The sequence below is a fragment of the Pocillopora verrucosa genome, chromosome 3 (genome assembly GCF_036669915.1).
Source record: "Pocillopora verrucosa isolate sample1 chromosome 3, ASM3666991v2, whole genome shotgun sequence".
Taxonomy (NCBI): domain Eukaryota; kingdom Metazoa; phylum Cnidaria; class Anthozoa; order Scleractinia; family Pocilloporidae; genus Pocillopora; species Pocillopora verrucosa.
Genome location: NC_089314.1, coordinates 9,427,672 through 9,448,298, shown reverse-complemented (window position 1 = coordinate 9,448,298; position 20,627 = coordinate 9,427,672). Strand labels below are relative to the sequence as shown.

At 37.1% G+C, this 20,627-nt stretch overlaps 3 protein-coding genes across 3 annotated transcripts; all 3 read right to left on the bottom strand.

The window, feature by feature from the left end:
- Positions 1-1,586: 1,586 nt before the first annotated feature.
- LOC136279525 (dorsal-ventral patterning tolloid-like protein 1) lies at positions 1,587-6,025 on the bottom strand. Its single transcript, XM_066163462.1, has 5 exons — positions 5,632-6,025; positions 4,694-4,930; positions 3,986-4,112; positions 2,346-2,417; positions 1,587-1,662 (listed from the first exon to the last, which is right to left on the bottom strand). The coding sequence occupies exons 1-5, from the start codon at positions 6,023-6,025 to the stop codon at positions 1,587-1,589; spliced, it is 906 nt and encodes a 301-aa protein (XP_066019559.1).
- Positions 6,026-9,146: 3,121 nt separating this feature from the next.
- On the bottom strand, positions 9,147-13,958 carry LOC131780297 (uncharacterized). Its single transcript, XM_059096914.2, has 3 exons — positions 13,505-13,958; positions 12,081-12,338; positions 9,147-11,733 (listed from the first exon to the last, which is right to left on the bottom strand). The coding sequence occupies exons 1-3, from the start codon at positions 13,956-13,958 to the stop codon at positions 10,430-10,432; spliced, it is 2,016 nt and encodes a 671-aa protein (XP_058952897.2). The 3' UTR covers positions 9,147-10,429.
- Positions 13,959-14,574: 616 nt separating this feature from the next.
- LOC131780282 (uncharacterized) lies at positions 14,575-20,214 on the bottom strand. Its single transcript, XM_059096903.2, has 3 exons — positions 19,635-20,214; positions 17,552-17,705; positions 14,575-16,920 (listed from the first exon to the last, which is right to left on the bottom strand). The coding sequence occupies exons 1-3, from the start codon at positions 20,004-20,006 to the stop codon at positions 16,607-16,609; spliced, it is 840 nt and encodes a 279-aa protein (XP_058952886.1). The 5' UTR covers positions 20,007-20,214; the 3' UTR covers positions 14,575-16,606.
- Positions 20,215-20,627: the final 413 nt, after the last annotated feature.

The following is a 20,627-nucleotide window of genomic DNA, read 5'->3' as shown; positions in this document are numbered from 1 at the left end:
CAGAGTTTTACTCTCATGTAAGAAACAAGAAGGAAGAAAGAAAAATGTTTATTATCATTGTGAGATGCTCAAATACCATAGAGCATGAGGATTTTAAATATATGAAATTCATATATTTGCACTGCGGTGAAGAGATTAAATTAAGAGATCCTCGCAGCTAAGAGCACTACTGAAACGAGTACTTGAAAATAGGACCTGAAAAAAATTCAGGCCGAACGGGATTTGAACCCATAACCATAGCGCAGTCGAGCCGAATGGCCCACTCATCTGAACTTACTCTGGTTTCCTTTGCATGAAGCGATAAGAGTATCACTCCTCCCCCTAGTTGGGATATTAGTCCATCGCATGGTTATCTCCAGCATTTCATCAGGCTTCCCTGACAATTAACAAGTACCCATTTATACTACTGGGTGGGGATAGGCACTGTTAGAGTCAAATGTTTTGCCCAAGAACGCAACAAGTCTTGATCCCAGACCTCCTGCCCTGGAGTCCAGCAAATTAGCTATTAGGCTGTCTCACATATTCATTCAATTTTGAGGAGGGAGAGGGCTTAGGCCCGTCCAAAGCGTGCTGTTTAACAATGCAACAAAGTGGCGCTAAAACATTCAAAGTCGCTGAATAACTCACATATAACTCAGACACTTAAGGTTGTCAAATATGCCATCTGGAAGATCCTTTATCTGATTCCAATTAAAATCACTGAAAGAGACCAGAGGTAAAACGCTTAATAAATGAATCACAGAATAAGCCAAATGCAGTCATTACACTCCATTTAGCTATGAATCCTCACAATCTGCGCGCTTTCCACGCCTATTTTAAATTTTTCTTACACCAGCAAGATAAATATCAAAGTTATCTACTAGTTTTATCAGAATCAACACAGTAAGTTCATCTGGTTGCCCAAGAACTTCAAAACAAATGCACTAAAAAACATTTCCAACTTACATTCGCACAAGTGAAGTCAAGTTGAATAGGGACTCATTTGATAATTCTCTGATGGAGTTATGAGCAAGGTCCCTGAGGAATGGTAATTTATTATATATATTATTTATGACACTCAAGTACAACAAGAAACAATGAAAAAAATATGAGAGTAAATACACTCGGTCTCATGATGACCCTCCCTCCCCACCCTTTTACAGGTCTATAAGGCAAATTAGAAATTAGCCCCCCGTTCGTAAACGAAGTGCTAAATCTCCTCATTAACTGGCTTCTGACTATTCGTGTGGCAACTTTGTGAATGACTGACACCCAGAAGAAAAATAAAATTCACCTACGTGGATACAAGGCTTAAGAAAGTATCTGTGAAAACCAGAGGAAGCCTCTTAAGTAAGTGGAAGGGGAGTTGGTCTGTCACCATATACTTTTGTAGGTAGTGTCGCAATTGCCGTATGAAATTAAGCCAAAGTAAAAACAAATTTGGTTTATAGAAAACATCATCGGGCACCACCCTCGCCCCCCCCCCCCTTCAAATTGAACGTTCTTCCTCCTAGGAGCGCCGTCCAATTTCGGCCGAAAGAATTAAAAAATTAGTGTCCCAGCTCTAAAATATTCTTCAATCAAAACGAAAGATTATTTCGCTGTTCTTACAGTTGCTGTAAGGTCATCAAGTTTGCAAATATTCTTCTTGGAAGCTTTTTAATCCTGTTGAGTCTCATATTCCTGAAAAAGAAGATATGCACTATTACAGAGAAAAAAAGAACTGGAAACAAACTCGCATTACGTTGAAAACAAAATATTATTCTATCGATCATAACCATAACAATTTCCTCTTATGTGATTGGTGCATCAGCTGCTTTGTTTTTTCTAATTATTCTGAAGAGTAGTACTCGGACAGTTGGTTGAAGCAGCAAAACATACGACGTTCACTTAGCTACATCCACCAATCATAAGACTAATTACAATAACCATAGCAATAACCACTTACCTTACAAAACTGAGTAATTTTCAAAAAAGTGGGGGAATTTAATACTATAGAAAATGTATTAACTGGAGATATTTTCTAAAATTTAAATAAATGTATCTTTTTTCGGAAATTGCAATGGTTATGATTGATTGGTAACAGGACTTCGTTTCGTCCAATTCATTCAGTCCTATTACCATTATTAATAAACTATATAGAGAAGCGCTGTAAGGAGTTAAGTGGTTATGGCCTAGATTATCAGAACAGAAGTTTGAGTTTTGAAGTAAAGCAATTTCAATTTCTTTTATCTCTTCAATTTCCAGTTCACAAGGTTCGTTAAGCGCATGATGATACCTTTAAACACATACAGTCCCTTTCAAACCTTATAAGTAATTGACGATTTTGATAAGTTTAAGAAAGAGTAGGCAGTAGAGATACTTACAGGATTTGCAAATTAGAAAGCGAATCAAAAACGCCCTCAGGTAGCTCTTCAATTTTGTTTTGCTGCAGGTACCTGCCATTATTGAAATGTAACACAAATAAAAGATTTCAAATATGGTTTCGAATTTTTCTTGGCTCTATATCATAGATATAAGTTAAATACTTCTACTACTGCTAGTTATCACGATTACATCTTTTAAATCAAAGGTAAGTAAAAAAAACATTTCAAAAAATGAAACAAGCATTTTACTCACAATTCTCGGAGTTCTTCAAGATCACTGAACATGTCATTATTGAGCTCGTATAAGTGATTATCTCGAAGGTCTCTAAAGGGTGAAATGGGAATATTCTTTCCTCAGGAATATCTCTTTCATCATGTTACTATTAAGAAGTATAAATTATTTTGTCACTTCCTTCCTTTTACAAGAGGTACCTTTTATTTCCAATTTTCGGTCGCAAGAATAAAATTTTCTATTAGCTGTACAAAACTTTTTCGAATTGCTGTATTTTTCAGCGAAAATTATCAATAGCCACAGAGTGTCTTTATATACTTACAATATCTTCAACGAATCCATGTTTTGAAATATATTTTCTGGAAGATTATAAACCTTTAGTTTTCTTAGGACCCTTGAAGAAACAAAGTTAGAAATTTCAGTATTTTGGCTATTTTTTTTTACATTCCCGTTACTTTTGAATTCAAAGCTTAAAGATAAAAAGTAACTAAATTGGCATTGTGCAGTAGATAGGATAAGAGTCGAAGACAGATCATTTAAACGGAAACAATTCGTTGCCATAGTTAGGGTACATAACTATTTTTATGCACGTTTACATCTTCAAAATAAATATTATGGCTGCATCTTATGATTATAGCTGCATCTTAACAAATCTCCATCTCCAATACCAATCTGTGTTATTTTCGTCTGTCCTTGTGCATCTTCTCTTTTGTCTTCCCTGCACAGCTGGTAATTCAGGGCTAATTTTGCGGGTCGCAAAAAACGAGTGAAAATTTTATGGCACAGCTCCCATTAGCCGTCTTCAGCTGTTTGGTAGATATTTTTAAAATAATAGGCTGTAATTCCATTATCACATGAACATCAGTTAAGAAATTGACGTTCAGAAATAGCTTGGATCTTATTGTACCCGATGACTGAAAGGAAACCCAAAGATCAATAAAGCATAAATAATGAAAGCTATTTCAATTTATATCTTCAGTTGCCATTGAAAAAAATTTGAACGAGATGCTGTGATCGAAAGCGACAAAGGACCTCGTTCTTTGCGATGGTGGCGATAGCAGCAATCGAAAGACAGACAGTCAGAAAGACACCAGAAGACACATAACTGACACATAATTGTTATCATCCACGTTATCAACTCGGAGAAGGGATTTATTTCTGATCAAAGTTCGAAATATTCTTAACAAATAGATTCTGTGTTGCCGTGAATCTGTTCAGTAATAGATCACAGATGATGAAAAAATGTGGTTAGAACGAAAAGAGGCAAACGAGGCACAGCCGAGTGTGTCACCGACGTTGTCCATGGAGACATCATCAATGCAACCACAGCTCCTATAATAGATTACACGCAGGACCCAATGAAAATGTGTGTATCAAATCATTCGGTCTATTACATAGCAATACTTACAAGTCCATGGTAGTTGTTGGGATGCATTTCAAGATTCTGTCAAGAGGTGACGCACTGTGGCAATTGAAGTCATTCCGTGCTGCTCCATCTTCTAGGTGGCCATGACCGGTGCATTGGCTGTCACAGTCTTTTACCACCAAAGAAAATAGAAGCATTTATCGTATATTCAAAAGAAGTATCTCGTTCTTGATCGGCAATGCATATGTTGGTTATAGATTGCTTACAGGATTCCTGTATTGCACCCGCTCATAATGTAATCTTTTAAGGATAAATTAACCATGTTAGATTCTGCAATAATTCGAAAATTATTGCAAATGGTTAATCTGTTACAAGATTTTTAATGAAGTGATAAATCCAAAGAAACACAAGCATTTAAAAGTCCCGTCGAAGTTCACTTTTTTCCTGTGATCTCATGAGTTGGAATGATTCGGTATGAGAACAGTACCTCTTTCTTCGTTTATTTCATTTTATTTCTTGGATCGCTCGGTAGTTGCACTAGAGGTCGTGGATATGTAAATGTTGTCTTCTTTCATATAGAGAGACTGCGCTAGGATTCGTAATATTTTTCACATTCTTTTCTCGAGGCAAGGCTTTCTTATAATGGATCAATGCCAGTGTCTGGGAAACTGTGCATTCCCCCCCCCTCCGACTCCCACCCAGCCCAACTTTCTATCCCGAAGGGATTATTGATCAACAAAGTGTTCTTACTTGCTGTTAAAGAGACTTGTATTTCTTTTGAATCAATTCCGGCTTGATTTTTTGCAGTGCAAGTGTATGTTCCCTCGTCATAAACTCTGATCAAGGCATAGCCACTGCTAGTCACCAATACTTCATCGTTGTTTGTTATCGTTATGTCCACAGAGGGTGTACCCACGGCTGAACACCACAACCAATGTCCAGACAGAGCCCTTACAGTAGAGGCTGGTATCTTCACTGTTGGCTTTTCTAAAAAAAAAAGAGAGAGAACTTTGTGGAAAAATTGGTGATAAAGAAATGGGAAAAAGTGACATTAATAAGTCAGAATGCGGGCCATTCAATGTCATTGGTAGCATCAAGGAACGCATAGCATCACCATTGAATTGTGTTCATATGGCACACATACATTCATATTTCACTCGAATTTTAAAGAAAAAGCGTGCACTGACTTCTTCCGCCATTACTTCTCGTACTTGGACCATAAACCTTTTGAAAGGTATTATCATATAGAGCACAATCCGCTAAAAGAGAGTCAGAAATCATGAATATCCTCATAAATCCAAACCGAAACAAATTATGCCAGGGCAGTCAAAGGACGTTCTCTACATGCTCACAAGGTGGATGTAATTTAATATTATATAAATTGCGAAGAAAGTTATGAGACATAGATACACCTACTGAAATGTTAACTGAAGATAACGACATGAGACTTCAAAGGAATTATCGCCTTCTTATTAGAGGCAGCTATTTAAATAGCCCTGCGGTAACTGAAAGGTTCCTTGTGGCATTATTGATACTAAAGACGGAATTTGAAGCCTCTGGGAAACTTTATTAACTGTCTCAGTTTGTTTAAAACTAAATTTGTGTAGTAAACTAGTACGGAACCAGTGCGTGGTATTTCAATGTCTTTATGTAACAACAGGAAGTCAGGTTTGCTGTTTGCTCTTTACCTGCAGTGGTAGTTGAGATGAAAGATCCTTCAAAATTACAAAGGAGAACATCGGTGTCCAAAAATAGGCGAAGGAAAAGATGGCGATCACTCGAGTTCAAAGAAAATGAACGTTTAGTGCCGCGAAAAATCCCAAGTGAATTGCTTTTGTCGTCGACTCCGTCCCAAACTTGCAGTCGAGTTTCGATTTGTCTACCAAATTCATCTTTATAATACAGCTGGAATGTTTCAAATGTTAAGACGATTTTATGATTGACGGGCGCTGTTATCAACCAGCTACAAGTGTTGTTGGCAAAGAATCGAGGGGTGAGGATTGTTCCCCGTTTGCCTTCAACTTGGTAAGAACATGATGAAGAACCCAAACCTACACCTGAATAACGAGAGTCAAAGTTCATCTTGCTGATTTGCCAGATATGAAAATTAAGACAAAATAGTATCTCATTTTTCTTCTTCAATCATGGTTTATCATTAGTATTAAATGTCAGCTGTATTGAACCTATAAGGGAAGGGGGGGGGGGGGGTGAGTTTCTAAAGAAACCGTGATGCTGCGTCGGTAAGGGGTATAACAAGCTTAAGATAATTTGGTTTTATCAACCGAGCGGATAATGTGAATTGGCCACCGTAAAGAGTTCCTGGGAAACTCTTTACGGTGGCCAATTTGTGGTGGCCACCCAGGAGTATATATGATTACTGGCGAATCGTCAGGGAAGCCTATTGAAATTTTTGGGGGGGGGGGACGGAGGGAGGCATCCCATCCAGGGGGGTAGTGGTAATACTCCCAGTCACTTCTTGCCATAAAAATCGTTTTAAGCTCCGGCTGGATGGGCCACTAGGCTGGAGTGCAGACCTGACTTACTTACCTATCTAACTGCTGATCTCAGTGCTTCATCAGGGTAGAGCTTATTCCGGTTCTGTAGCACTAAGTGACAAAGTGTACTATACTGCTACTCCCCTGGATAGGATACTAATCCCATTTCAGGTGTCCTTGTAAATGAATTATGAAACGACATTCAACTTTAATGTAACAGCTAGAAGATTTAGATATTATAAAAATGATTGTGATGAAGCAAAAATCGTTCATTTTCTATCGCAGGAGCGAATGTTAAACATCAAGCGCTGAAGAAAAAGAGGAGGGTTCCAAATAACGTGTAACTAAAGTGAAAATAAAAAAAAGAGACTCCCACCGTTTGCATATAGAGTTGATATTAGGAGAGCCAGCCATGTTCTTGGTATTGGAGTCGACATCTGAAATAACGAAGTTAAGTTCAAATTAGCAACAAAATTTCTTAGGATTATATAGCAGTAGCCTGAACAACATTTGCAAACTCTTTTAAATAATAAGCAAAGCTTTGAAATGTTGATCATTGATTCCGTTTTTGAGGATAACTTTTTGCGGGTACTTAATTTTGTGAAAATGATTTACTTAGCAGTCGAGTCAAAAAAAATATTATTGCAACCGTTGATTTATTTTTCTCTTAATAATGTTCCTTCGGGAATTTTTTTTACAGGACTGCGATAAAAGTATTTAGAAAAGGCCTTTTATTAGAATTCGCAAAGCTTCGAATTTTAATATTTTCTAAACTCATGTATGACTGCCTAATATAGCATAAATTGATTAGTTACGACGTTAGTATTTTGAGATGGTCACTCGAGAAGGAAAATGCCTAGATGGAGGCAGGTGTTCCTGACCAGAAATATATTTTAGTTTGAACTACTTACGTTTCAACATGCCTTGGTACAACTGCCTTATCTTATGCGCTACTTTCCTGTATCCTAAATGGATGCCAACTGATGTAATTGCCTTGTTGTGATATAATCTTGCAAATTCCTTCTCCGATTTTTGTGCTTCGGTTTCTTCTGGTCTGCGCAGAATTCAGATAAATTGTTAACGTAAATGTCATTCCTATAATGCACCTACCAGTAAAGAACTGACTCAGTTATGGTAAAATACTAAAAGATATACTTTAGATGTGTTACAAATTCCCATGTTTTTAGGACACGAAAGCTATTTTTCTAGAAGTTTACGTTCTGTTCCTCTAAAAATTATAACCAGCCACTGGCTCACTTGAAGTTGAATGGCTGTGCAATGAAATTTTATACAAAAGTCTAATAATATATTACAATCCAAAAATGACATTTCATTGCATCCACGGAGCCAAATAGCTAGTTGGCTTAATAGTTGCGAAGTTGCATTTATTACTTTGGTTCGAATTTCGATTTTCTTGTTTTCCAAACGTAATATTTCTTAATACACCTTAGTAGAGAATCATTCTCTGCCTTTCATCAGTAGAGACGAAGGTGTGAAATTCGAAACAAAGTGCACCGTTCGAAGATCGTCATAAATTGCATAACCTGTTAGAAAATTGATTTTAAAGGGGGCGTAATATCTGTTTAACCATAGATTCGGTAAACCTGACCACACTTTAATCCAAGTTGGATGCCTGTCCAAACGGTTACAGTAAAAATTACTTAAAACCTGTACTTACTGCAGTGGTTCTCAAAAAAGCGATGGCGAGCATTTAATCACCTGTCTGAGATGTTTTCAAGTTATTTGCTGTCTTCAGTCTCCAGTGATTTGTCCTTGGAAAGAAACACTTTCGGAATGAGCCCACCACGGGCTTTGACAAAAAATTTCAGCCACTATTCTCTCACAGTAAGTAATCAATGTCTAGAAATTCAGTTAAAACAAGTCATTTTAAAATACACAAAATGCAAATTCCTGTTTGTTCTTGGCACACATAATATGCTAAATCGCTGTTAACGTGGTTCTTTGACTATCGTAAATGACTTTATATTGTATTAAATTAAGCAGAAACTATATATAACAGCAGTTTTGATAGGGGAGGGAGTTCATGTTAGATAGAATAAGAAGGAGTTCATGAAATTTAGAAGTTTTAAATTTAAAAAAATGGAAAAATTTAAATTCTGTCACCTGCATTAGAGCCTTGTTGGAGGAAAGTCAATTAAGACACGACTGTCAGTTGAAATAGACATATTCAGAAATGTAAATAATAGATGGTTCTCTCTTTAATTTTCGTATAATAAAAAACTACTGCTCAAGAAGACAGCTATCAACGTGATTTTTATTTTGCCTTTTCCATCTACCGTATTTTTGACAGAATTGAAATTATAAACATGCAAATGATAAGAAATTGATTTCATGCCAATAAAGTTGATTTGTGAGTAAACACATGCAAGTGTCGAAAGCCCTTTTTTTTCATTTGCATCGAGGTCATTTCACAGCAATTAGGTTCCTTTTCAGACGCACCATTTGCACGTAAGTCAAAAGGCACAAATCTATAATTACAGAGAATTTAAGATAATCAATACGTAGTTAAAGATTGAACTGTGTAAGGCTCTTGAGGGGGATGATGGTGAGACAATCGATGTAGCAGAAACCACCTTTGATAGCTATTTCTAGAAGATGTAGGATTCGTTTTAGGACAAAAACAACAACAGCACATTATTGGTTGTAGAATATAGATATATCATATTTCTGTAAATATATTTCTGCAATACAGGAACAAGTTAGTCATCATTTTGTTGCTTTCTAGTTTCTGGCCATGTTCCCAAAGCATGGCTAAGTAGGATATGACTGATAATAATAATAAAAAAATATATCAAGGGAGCTGAAATACTAATTTTTACCATAGAATTAACCATCCCCTATTTTAATTAATTTTATTATTTAAAATAATATAGAATGCTAAGAAAACCAGTCATTAAGAGCCATAAGAAAATGGTCCATGCAATAAATAACGGTAATAGGACTGGGTGAAGTCCAATTCGGTTTGTAATCATATGAGTGATAAACACAATTGGATGACCCCGAAGGAAGAGTCCATTTTCTCAATCACGGGTATGATTGCCGACAGAATTGGACGACAAGAAGTCCTGTTATCACTTAATCATCACCGTTACAATTTCCGAAAACAACAAATACATTTAGCTCAAATATCTCCAGTTGAGACAATGTCTAAAGTAAAAAGAAATTTTCCTATTTTGGAAATTTCTCAATTGTTTTTTTAAGATAAGTGGTTGTTACTATGGTTATTGTGATTAATTCTGTGATTGGTGGATTTGGCTGGGGGACTTAGTGTGATTGGCTGCTTCAACTGTCCAATCACATGCAGGTGCCTGATAACACTTCACGTTTACAGATGGACAGAATGATTAGTGAAAAAATAAAGAAGCTACTGCACCGATCGCATTTGAAGAAATTGTAGTGGTTATAATTAACAACAAAAATACTCGTCTGGTCATATTAGAATGTTAATTGAGACATCGTTTCATCATTGAACACTGAAGCGCAGGGAAGTGACTAGGGATCTTCGATGTTTTGTATATATACGCGGATGCAGACGTCAGAACATGTATCACACTTTAACTGTCTAGAATTTACGCTTATCTGCTCTTTGTGTTTCTACTGTTCTCATTCTAAAATGGCCTGCAGATAATAAAGGGTCTATTCTTGTTTTTCTCTTATGCGTCACATCCGACAAGCTATATCAAAAGAGGACATTAGCCTACAAATTTCAAAATTTTGGGGTTTAAGAAAAACCTTCATCAGAAAAAGGAAATGGACAATAATCTTAATCAAAGCTGTTGATACCGATTTTAAATAATATTGTTCCCTCATTGTCTACATTTTTCCTACACCCCAGCGCTGATGCTGCTTGGCATATGCGCCGTCAATGAATTAAATACATGCCTAGAAGATGTTTGCACAAGGAATTTAAAGAGGAATGGAAAAGACTTATCTTTTATAATACTCAAAAGTTTTTTGATTTTTGTTTCAACTAGCGTTGACTAGAGATGTTTAATTTTCTTGAAAAGCAATAGCAATACTTTCGTAAAAGTGGAAAATCTTCCATTATGCAATATGGTTGGTCTTTGTATGCGTCGATTCTACTTATGTCCCCTACAAGTGAGGGAACACCCTTCTGTATCCTAACAGTAGCTTCATAAAATCCCTCATTGGGAGATGTAACAAAATGCAACTGATACAAAGTGTCTTTAACGAGGTTATTCCGGGACTTTTTACCCAAAACCACCCCACAACCGTCACACGTATCTCGTGCATCTCTCGTGGTACCCTGAAACCTTTGCATGGCTTCACTGGGCATTTCGCGGAATGCCCTGTTCACTTCTTTCAGTTTCAACCGCCGACACATCTTCACCAGCTCTTCATTCTGTGACGTCAGATTGTTGATATGTAATACCACAAAATCTGCTAATTCCATCACCACAGACTCATTAGTGCCAACCTCTTCTAGGTCAAGACAAGGACACCAATGATCGTCTACGCCAGCACTCGCGCATGTGCGATTCCTTGGATCTATCCGGCTAAACAGGCTTTGCCCAACTAAAATCCCCCTTGGGTAATGAGGATATGACAAGATGTGACGTAAAGTTGCATAAACATCAAAAGGTGATGTAAGAACGCGGGAATTATGAAGAAGGTTACTTTGAAGGTCAGGATACTCGTCTTGAAACCATTCCGGCAAGGTAAATGACATAAATGGGAATCGTTCTTCAAGTTTCCCTTGTATTGTACTCCTGAAACCAGAAAATCGTGGTCCGTGATCGGAAAAAATTATCAACAAAGTGTTTTTCAAGAGTGACTCTTTTTGCATCGCCTCTAAAGTTGCTTTAAGGTCGTCGTCCGCAAAACCAACCGTGTTTACGCTATCGTGTGATATGTCAGCATGAGATGAGAATGCAAATTTTGGCGTGTCCTGGTAACGTCGGAAAAAACTCATCAAATAATTTAGAGATTCGTTATGAGCAGGCCTACTGTTAAGGCAAAATTTGCTCTTCATCATTAGTTGGAAAGCCTCTAGCCAAAACGGTCTGGCGTAATGGTCAGTGGGCGGATCGTGGAAACCTTTCAAGCGATAATTAAAGGAGGCAAGATGCGGGGAATCTTCTGAAAACATCGTAGCGTACCCACTCTTTTTAAACTCTTTAAAGATCCAACGCCAGTTGTCTACTGGTCTAGATGAATCAATTCTCTTTCTAGCCTCTGATTGCTCTTTCTCCGTCTTTCCAGTCAGCAACGCTGTCAACTGTGCCGTGGTTCCATCTCCTACGATTGTCTCACCTGTCGATTAGTGCAAAAAGATGCCTATCACTGGTAAGGTAATAGTACGTAAAGGTACACTTGACTTTTATAAGATGAAATATTTCGTAAATGGACGGCACCAAGAAGCATATAAAAAGCGGTACTAAAATCTTTAGAAGACGAGTTAACGAAGGGCTACCGAGTCATCATTTAAAGTGAGTTTAATTTTTTTTTGTAAATTTAGCCTTCTTAATTCTTTACTGAACTGGTATGGAAATCTAACTTCAAACACATGAACGTTATCATTAAAAAAGCAACATATGGCCTATCTTTGGCACTGCCAACTGCTACAGCGCTAACTCTAAAGTGAACAAGAGATAACCTACCTTGAAATAATATCGAGGTCATATTCTTGATTAGATAGTCCAAACTGTGAGGCATTTTTCTTTGAAAATTGACCGCCGACGTGGAGTCAAACATAATCAGTGCAACATTCAAAGGAATTCCTGGCTTGGACTGTCTTCTGAGAACTTCTTTTTTAGGAAACACGTGCATGTGTACGTCAGTTTTTATATCTCCCGACGATGTGACGACATCGACTCGAATGAAGTCCGTCTCTACGGATGCATTTCCGCTAAAGTAACCTGAAACCATAACCACGTATGGCATACATCTCTTTTAATCTGCTTTGCTACTTACTTACTTACTTACTTACTTACTACTACTACTACTACTACTACTACTACTACTGCTACTGCCACTACTACTACTACCACTACCACCACCACCACCACCACCACCACCACCACCACCACCACCACTACTACTACTACTACTACTACTACTGCCACTACTACTACTACTACTACTGCCACTACTACTACTACTACTACTACTACTACTACTACTACTACTACTACTACTACTACTACTACTGCCACTACTACTACTACTACTACTACTACTACTACTACTACTACTACTACTACTACTACCACTACTATGATTTATTGCGATTTTTTGCGCTGCAGATTCCTAGATAATGCAATGTAGAATAGACTGTTATCTTTTATTTTTCGGTTAACTTAAATCGCCTTTAGGCTCCGCGAGATCTTAGCTAGAGCGTCCATCTTAGAAGATGAAGAAACATTTTCCTTTTTTAACTATGCCCACCCAATTCTTCAGTTTTTCAGTTTCGTGGAAACGGCTTTTAAAGATGACATTTATTTCTAGATTTTGTTGGTGTAGAGGAGTTTAGATTTTTCTTAATTGAAGAAAAACTGATTTAACATTAAAGGGGGTAACATCCCACTGAAACTGTGGTGCTGCGTCGGTGGGGAGTGTTATTATAATTTGGTGTTATCAGTTGAATAAATGATTTATACTGGCCACCGTAAAGAGTCGTACTTAGCTCAGTATGTCTAAATTTCTATTACAGCCAAGATCCAAGATTGGTCCATGCTATAGGGGGTTGCTTTAATTGTAATATCAAAATCCATGTCGCAACTAAGATCGGTAGTAGTAAGTATAAGTAGTAAAAAAGTTGAATAATCAAAAGTGATTTAGCCATTTAAGCATTTTTTTATTTTTCTGAAGAATACAGCCTAGAAAGGTAACTTGTGAAAAGTTCCTCAGTCCGTGAACCTTTAAAAAGCTTTAAAAAGCTTAGAAAAGCTTAAAAATGATAATCTCGGAGAAAACTTTTGAGTGGTGTCCTCGCAATAAGTTCCCCTTACCCCCTGGCGCTGTAGGGAAAAAAACCCAGAAAATTGAGGACAATAGTTGAAATTTTACTTCTGAAAACACTCACCTGTTTGATTACGCTTTTCCTCGTTGCGAACTCTGACTGGATCAGAAAGAACCACTCCAAAATCGTCCCCCAAAGGCCTTTGGATCGTTCTGTATTGCACGGAAACGACTCCAGTGCCTTCAACTCGAAGGACATTGTTCTCGAAGCTTGAATAACTAGCACCATTACAACGCAGCTTACCGAAGTCCTTAGTAAAATGAATCACACTAGGGTGAAACGGATCCAATTCGGGAAGCTTGCAAGCTACGAAGTTGTTATCATCATGGCGCTTTCCTAACAAGCTTTTATTGCGAAATAGTGAAGAACTGATCGGAATATGTTTAGCTGAATGATTAAGAAGCAGTATTGCTTGATAGAAAAACGAGAAAAAACTTACAAGGCCAACTAAAGAGACAAATATCTTCCAGTTAAAAATTTTTGCCATGTGTTTACGACTGAATCGCTCCTCGCACATTTAGAAAGTTAACAACTCCTATATTTCTCCTTTACCGAAAGCAAAATCTTGGCACCAAAAAAAATGGAGATTTATTAGAATATTGGTTTTCAGACAAAAAGCCACATTTCTGAATAACTAATATATGTTGTCATAGAAAAGAAAAAAGATGAATTTTCTTTCCAGTTTTATACAACGTATTTACATGTTCTGAAAATACGATCGATTGGACTATTTGTACAAGTTCTTGAACTTTCTCCCTCTCTTAACGTCCAATTATATAAAATGCGTATTTCTTGCTCATAAAAAGAATTGAAAAGTGGTAATTGATGTAATTAACTATTAATCCATGAGCGCACGTCGGATATGAGGTGATAAATAGCTAACAAGGCGCGTAGAACCGAATTAGCTATAATCAATCTCGTATCCAACATGTGCAAATGGAAAAAATGTATCCATTTTCATTAAACCCTGGACGTTTGGGATCAATATCAGTATCTGGGCAACTGCCCACCTACCCCTCCCCTAACCCAATATTAACCTTAACTTGTTGTCAATTGACTGTTGTTGTCAATTGATATGACTGTTGTTGAGTTAGGGGAGGGGTAGGTGGGAAGTTACCTGGATACTGATATTGATCCGACGTTTGGATATTTGGAGCCTTTTAGCAGCTCCATATCAGATAACCGGAGCTACGTGAACCAATCAAAACACTAGAAATGCAATTTCTGGAGTTGAAAATTTAATAAAAACTGATTGCAGAACTGCCCCAAATAAACATAAAGTTGATTTTAGCAGTTTTAGCAGACATATGTTTTATTGATTTTCCTTATTGTTTTTCTTCGGGAATTAATATGTGTTCGTGGTGGTTGCACAGGTACTAAATTTCTCCTTTGTTGCTGAGTAGCAGACCTAATCGCACAGACGTAAAAGCTGAAATTATTATTCGAGGACTGGTAAAGATAACCTTGCATTTAGCAAAGAAGTAATAGAGGACCAAACTAAACAAGATTTTTACGTGGGCATCATTCAGTACAGGGACTGGTTAAATAATAAATTTCCCTGGCCTTCTGTTTGTTGAAGCGTACAACATGTCACTGAGTTACCAAAGTCATTTCTTAGATATTCATGATGGTAAGCATTCATTGGTCGATTGTTTTCTTTTAAACGAGAGTATGATCGTGGGTTTGTGACGTGTTTCGTTTAATTCTTGAAAAAAATTTATAAAAGCAATCGAGGACTTTTTCCTTTCGGAAGAATTTATAAGAATTATGCACTGCTTTCTCGAATTCTTCCATGCACCTGTGTGTTTAGAGGAGGCTATGAAAACATTAAAATAGTCCTCTATTGCTCAAATTTCCGTGCAGTGTGTGAGCTTTTCTTCAGGTTTGTCATCAAAGAGTGCTTCTGATTCAATTCAATTATAATGAATGACACAGAATATCAACACATTGCGTTGATACTCTATTTGCACTTTTGGAAAGTTCACCAAATATGTATGATCTGTAAAGATTTCTACCTTCTACAGTTTTCTGTGTTCTTTGGAATCGATGTTTTGTTGGTCAAGATGCGATTAAGGGAGATGCTCCAGTATAAATTTGATATTTTTACGACGTCTTAAAGTCATCTACATGGTTGTAATGTTATCAAGACTTCCCTAACTACGAACTGAATGAAAAGACACACCTTATATTTAGAGCTTTGAACGATTAGGCTTTCCTGCCAAACAAATGAAAAATACCGATGCCTCGTGTCATGTTTAAAACTGACTTGTCTTCCACTAATTTTTTTTTCTATATTTAATATATTTTCACTTTTATAGCTTTCTGGTTGAATTACTTTTTGTCTGTGACATTAATTGGATCATCCCCTGAAAACCATTTCTAGTGATGGAGGCCTCCTCTTAAACGATGTATGTTTTGCCATCCTCATGAGGGTCCTTACTTTAAATATCCTCTTTTTGCCTTTTTTGTTACAGGAGTGTAGTCAGAATTTTTCAAATGGGTGGGTCACACTGTGTCAACAGAGGGCACTCACCAGAGTACAAAGGGTGGGGGGGGAAAGTAACGGGCACCCCTCCCCCCCAAAGTAACACTTTTATATTACCTGTTAATTGCACTTTAAAATGGCTGTTTTCGCCATCGAACCAACCAGGAATATCACACAATCGTTGGCAAAAATGCTGTATCAAAAATGCAAGTATCAAAAATGCTGCACATACGCAAAATAAATAAGTTTTTAAATTAATAATTATATTTTGATTGCCACAATTTGTGTTTAATTTCATTTTTTATCCTTGCATTCTTATTTTTTATCCTTGCTTTCTTATTTTTTATCCTTGCTTTCTTATTTTTTATCCTTGCTTTCTTATTTTTATCCTTTTTTTTGTAGTCTTTATAACAACGGTTTCATCAAGGCCGTACGCCTACTTATCATTGCACCATCATGCAAATTTTACCATATTAGGGCAACGGACCGCACAAAATAAGCAACATACACCTTATTCGATGGTTTAACATATAAAATGAACGGATATATTGCTCATGGCTCGTATTTCCCAATCCCCTAAGGGTTCAAAAAATACAAAGCAACTCGCAAGACTTACTCGCTTATTATATGTTGAGCCATCAAAAAAGGTGTGTTCTCTGGCTTCTTTTTTTTTTCTTTTTTTAACACCATAGAGTATGCCATCTATTCACGTTCGTTCCTGGAGACGTGATTACCTCTACCCAATGAGAGCTGAAAGAAGAACCCCATGATTTATCGTTCGTATCCACGTGACCAATCACGTGATCAGCGTTAATTACATATTTACAACAATGCATTGCGGTCAACCGCAAAATTATCTGACGTACGTCAAGAGAAGTAAGGTCCAACGCAAAATTTTCGTAGAAGAGTACATCAGTGCTTCCTTTCTTCTTCGATGTTCGATGTGACTCCAATTGTTTTTGTCCCTCCAACAGTAGCACGTTTATATACAAATCTGCAAGTTAAAAATTCGAGAGGTCAGGGATCAAAACTTGGCTGAATCATTGTATTGTGTTCTTAGGAAAAACACTTTACTTTATAAATGCCTCTTTTCGCTTAGGAGTTTTAACGGGTACCGGCAATTGTCAGTGAAGCTTATTAAGTGCTGGGGGGGGGGGGGTGACCTTGCGATGGTTTAGTATCCCGTCTAGGGGAGAGTGGTAATGATCCTTGTCGTGTGATGCTGTTAGAACTAGGATAAGCTCTAGCTGGGTGGACCACTTGGTGCGAGTCCTTTTTTATCTAAATTGGATTTGACTTGATCCTCAGGGGTGAATTCCTATTTAAAGAAAATTCAGAAGTTGAAAGCTTGGCACTCAACCCAACCCTTGGAAGCGACAAACCCTGTCTAACCATCAATCTCTGTGCCGATCCCTTTTGACATGCGTTAGTCCCAAGTTGAAAATGATTGAATTCAATAAGTGATTTAAAATAATTTAATTCAATACCATGTTGTCGAACTTTGCCAAAATTTAGTGTATAAATTTCCCTTTAAAAGAAAAAAAAAACATGGGTAATAAAATGTGCTGGGTTATATCAAAGGACTAGTCTTAACAACGAATAACGAATAAAAACTATTATATTACCTGAACAACTTACGCCACATCGGTCTTGTCTCTTCCCCTCTCGGGCCTTGCAGCAGAGGTTGCGAGCCTTTACAATGTTTACCTTTAGACGGCTGGATGTTTTGTCGAAAAAAAGAGACACATTCACTTCCCCGGCTGGGAAATCTGGCAGCACCTACCCAGAAAAATAAAAAGGATCTTACGTGGGTGAATTAGCACTTTAAATCACTAATAGCAACCATTTTACTCCGTGCAGCTTTTTTCCTTTTCCTGAGATAGCTTGTTGATATGAAGATGTAGCTCTATTTCTCCACTCCGTAGCCGTTCGAGTGTTTCCGAAAAGCTCTGTGATAGGGGCTGGCTGGTTTAGCAAAATAATCTCTAAACAATTATTAACCTCAGCGTCTTTGAAAGGCGCTAAATAATTTTAACTGTTGACCAAAATCAGCACGCGCACTTTTCCTGTCAACTCTTTGATTATCAACATCTCTTTTGTTTCATGAAGCCCTATTTGCATGAGAAAAATCGCCCCAGGCAAGCGCAACCTAGTTACAAGGTAGAGATATCTCTGACATCACGAATGACAAAAGCAGTTGTTAGAAATGATTTAACAATGTAAAATTTCATAGTCACTGTATTCGTCCCCAGTTTCTTGAGAAGTCTAAGTAATTATCAGTACACACGATATAATCATTTTTGTTCAGGAAGGGCACTAACGTTACTCGTATTTGTACAAGAAATAGGTCGCCGAAATCTTGATTTTTCACTTTGCCAAGAAAGATCGTTTAGCGATACTATTTTTAAAGAATATTCGCTAGCCTTAATTTAATCTTTGTCTGCTTCTATTTCCGGAAAAAATTGTCTCGCGTTGGATTCATTAATAATGTCTTAATAGCACTTAAAATGATATTTAGGACTGCATATTTGCGAGTTATAATTTTTTAAAACTTATTGTTATCCTAAATAAAACTACCCAAATATTTGCCAAGCAAATATAAGGGCTGTAGACGTGGCTTAATTTAAACAATAAGGTTTTGTTTTTTCGTGTATGCAATAGAATTGATTAAAAACGGTCTGCTAAGCTTGCTTTCGAGAAGCTGCTTTTATGAAAGAAAGTAAAACTTTATCCCATTATCACATTTTATGAAAAATTTTTCATCGTTTTGATTTATTGATTCATGTTGATAATCCATTTGAAAGAATATACGGCTCTTACCCCCCCTACCTACCTCTAACTGTATGTTGAGGGACCTATACGCCTAAATGACTCTCAAAGAAGTCTATTATGCTGCAGTTTATTTGTAAAAATCATGCACTTTCGTTGTGAATAATCTTGAAAGACTGGTTTATACAGTCGGTTATTCGAACAGCGACTCTCGCATGTGAAACGAAAAGAAAAAAAAAATCTCGATTTGCGGTTCCTATTTAGCTTCTTTTCTGGCTGGCACTTTAAAACAAGAAATAATTATCGTTAATGCAGATATGTCTGTCTTGAAGCAAAAGCTTGAAAAGTCCCATCTTTATCTTTAAAACCCATCGCCATTCATTGACGTAGTCGTTTAGTAAAGCCGATTCATATTTTATTTTCGCTTTTTTTTGGTGTACCACTTGCTCTGCATAGTCAAGAGCCAGAAAGCCAAAAAAATCACATTTGAAAAACAACCTAAAACAATATAACAGCTAGGTGCCGCAGAACGAGCAAAGCACTTCATTCCTCGTAATTGTCGAATGATTTTTTGCATAAATTTCAGTTGAACTGATTTTATTTTTTGGTAAACAAGCGAGCAACTTGACAGGTTGTTATCGAGAGGCTTTTTATTATGCAGAATTTGTTTCGTAGAGATTTTTGTTTTCAGTTTGAAAAGTGAAATAAGAATATTTGGTCCGTTAAGTTACCTCTCCGTGTCTTGAATCAGTCATTTTCTTGGTCATATAGAACAAAGATGAAATGAGACGATACTCCAAAAGGGATAGGATATGGTTATGGATCGACAGACGATTGAATGGATTGCAATGACAAACTCAAAACAAGAACTATTGCATGACTTGTGAACTGTGACGACGGTTCTTATAATCCCTGTCCTCTTTCCTTAACTACACTCACCTGGCCAACCGTCATCATGTCCAATTCGTCTTCTTCGCCTTCTCTTACTTTCGGTAAATAGTTGTTATTCTTCGCATCACCGCGAAACGATGGGTCGACCGAAATGTTCTCTCTCTTCGCACTAGCTAAATAGAGTCCACTGAGAGCTTTTGCTTCACTGCGGTATTTTTGTTTTGCTTCTCTCGCCGTATCGGTCACGCCAGGTGTAAGAGACATCGGTTGAACCGCATGAACCGCCAGTAGATCAGAACATGGGGAAATGGGCAACCTTTTCTGATTTCTACGATCACCCGTCGCTTCCATCCATTCAAACCACGTTTCTTCATCCTCTTCGTCTTGAAATACGGACGCAGTTCCTTGCTTATTTCCCATTATTAAAAGTCTCCTTCGAAAGTGTTTGTAATGTGTCTTCTGCTTGAATGCATATGTTCGTAGATGGTGAATCAAAATAGATTAGCCCTCGCTTAAGTTCGATCGCTCGGTTGAAATTCTGGATGCGAATAATCCCCCGCAGACGTACAACAAAGGCGAAAACTTTTGTAAAAATGTGCCAGAGGTAAACATAATCATTTGTACGACTTCCCGGAATAAATTAAATATTCATGATTGACTAACTTCTTTATTTTTATCTGCAGCATAATGACTTTGACAGCTTCAACGCAGAGCGAATATCATTATTATTATTCTTGGGAATATTAACATTTGTTTTGCAGTTTCAAAATTTTTTCCCTTTTTTTTGATGAAACACGAAAAAATTGTGAATAAAAATTGTATTTCGCTTTAAATCTTCTATGATGATGTGGTTGCATAATTTTATTTGGTTCTAAAAGGGTACAGCTGTACAAGAACAATACGGTGCGGGGATTTAATGAAGATATTTTTTAATGTAATTAGAATCTTAACGTCAACAGCGAAGGGGAACAAGGCCAATAGCAAAGATTTAACCAAATGCCCACAGAATTATCCAAAATTTCTTAGCAGAAAGACTAATGC

Coding starts and splice junctions, on each gene's coding strand:
- LOC136279525 (XM_066163462.1), bottom strand. CDS start 6,025: ATGAACTTTGACTCTCGTTATTCAGGTGTAGGTTTGGGTTCTTCATCA. Junction 4,113..4,693: donor ACAAGTCTCTTTAACAGCAA/GTAAGAACACTT, acceptor TGGTGGTAAAAG/ACTGTGACAGCCAATGCACC. Junction 2,418..3,985: donor CCAACAACTACCATGGACTT/GTAAGTATTGCT, acceptor CAATAATGGCAG/GTACCTGCAGCAAAACAAAA.
- LOC131780297 (XM_059096914.2), bottom strand. CDS start 13,958: ATGTGCGAGGAGCGATTCAGTCGTAAACACATGGCAAAAATTTTTAAC. Junction 12,339..13,504: donor GGAAAAGCGTAATCAAACAG/GTGAGTGTTTTC, acceptor TTATGGTTTCAG/GTTACTTTAGCGGAAATGCA. Junction 11,734..12,080: donor GACCTCGATATTATTTCAAG/GTAGGTTATCTC, acceptor ACTAATCGACAG/GTGAGACAATCGTAGGAGAT.
- LOC131780282 (XM_059096903.2), bottom strand. CDS start 20,006: ATGGGAAATAAGCAAGGAACTGCGTCCGTATTTCAAGACGAAGAGGAT. Junction 17,706..19,634: donor ACATGATGACGGTTGGCCAG/GTGAGTGTAGTT, acceptor TTTTCTGGGTAG/GTGCTGCCAGATTTCCCAGC. Junction 16,921..17,551: donor ATGTGGCGTAAGTTGTTCAG/GTAATATAATAG, acceptor TTTAACTTGCAG/ATTTGTATATAAACGTGCTA.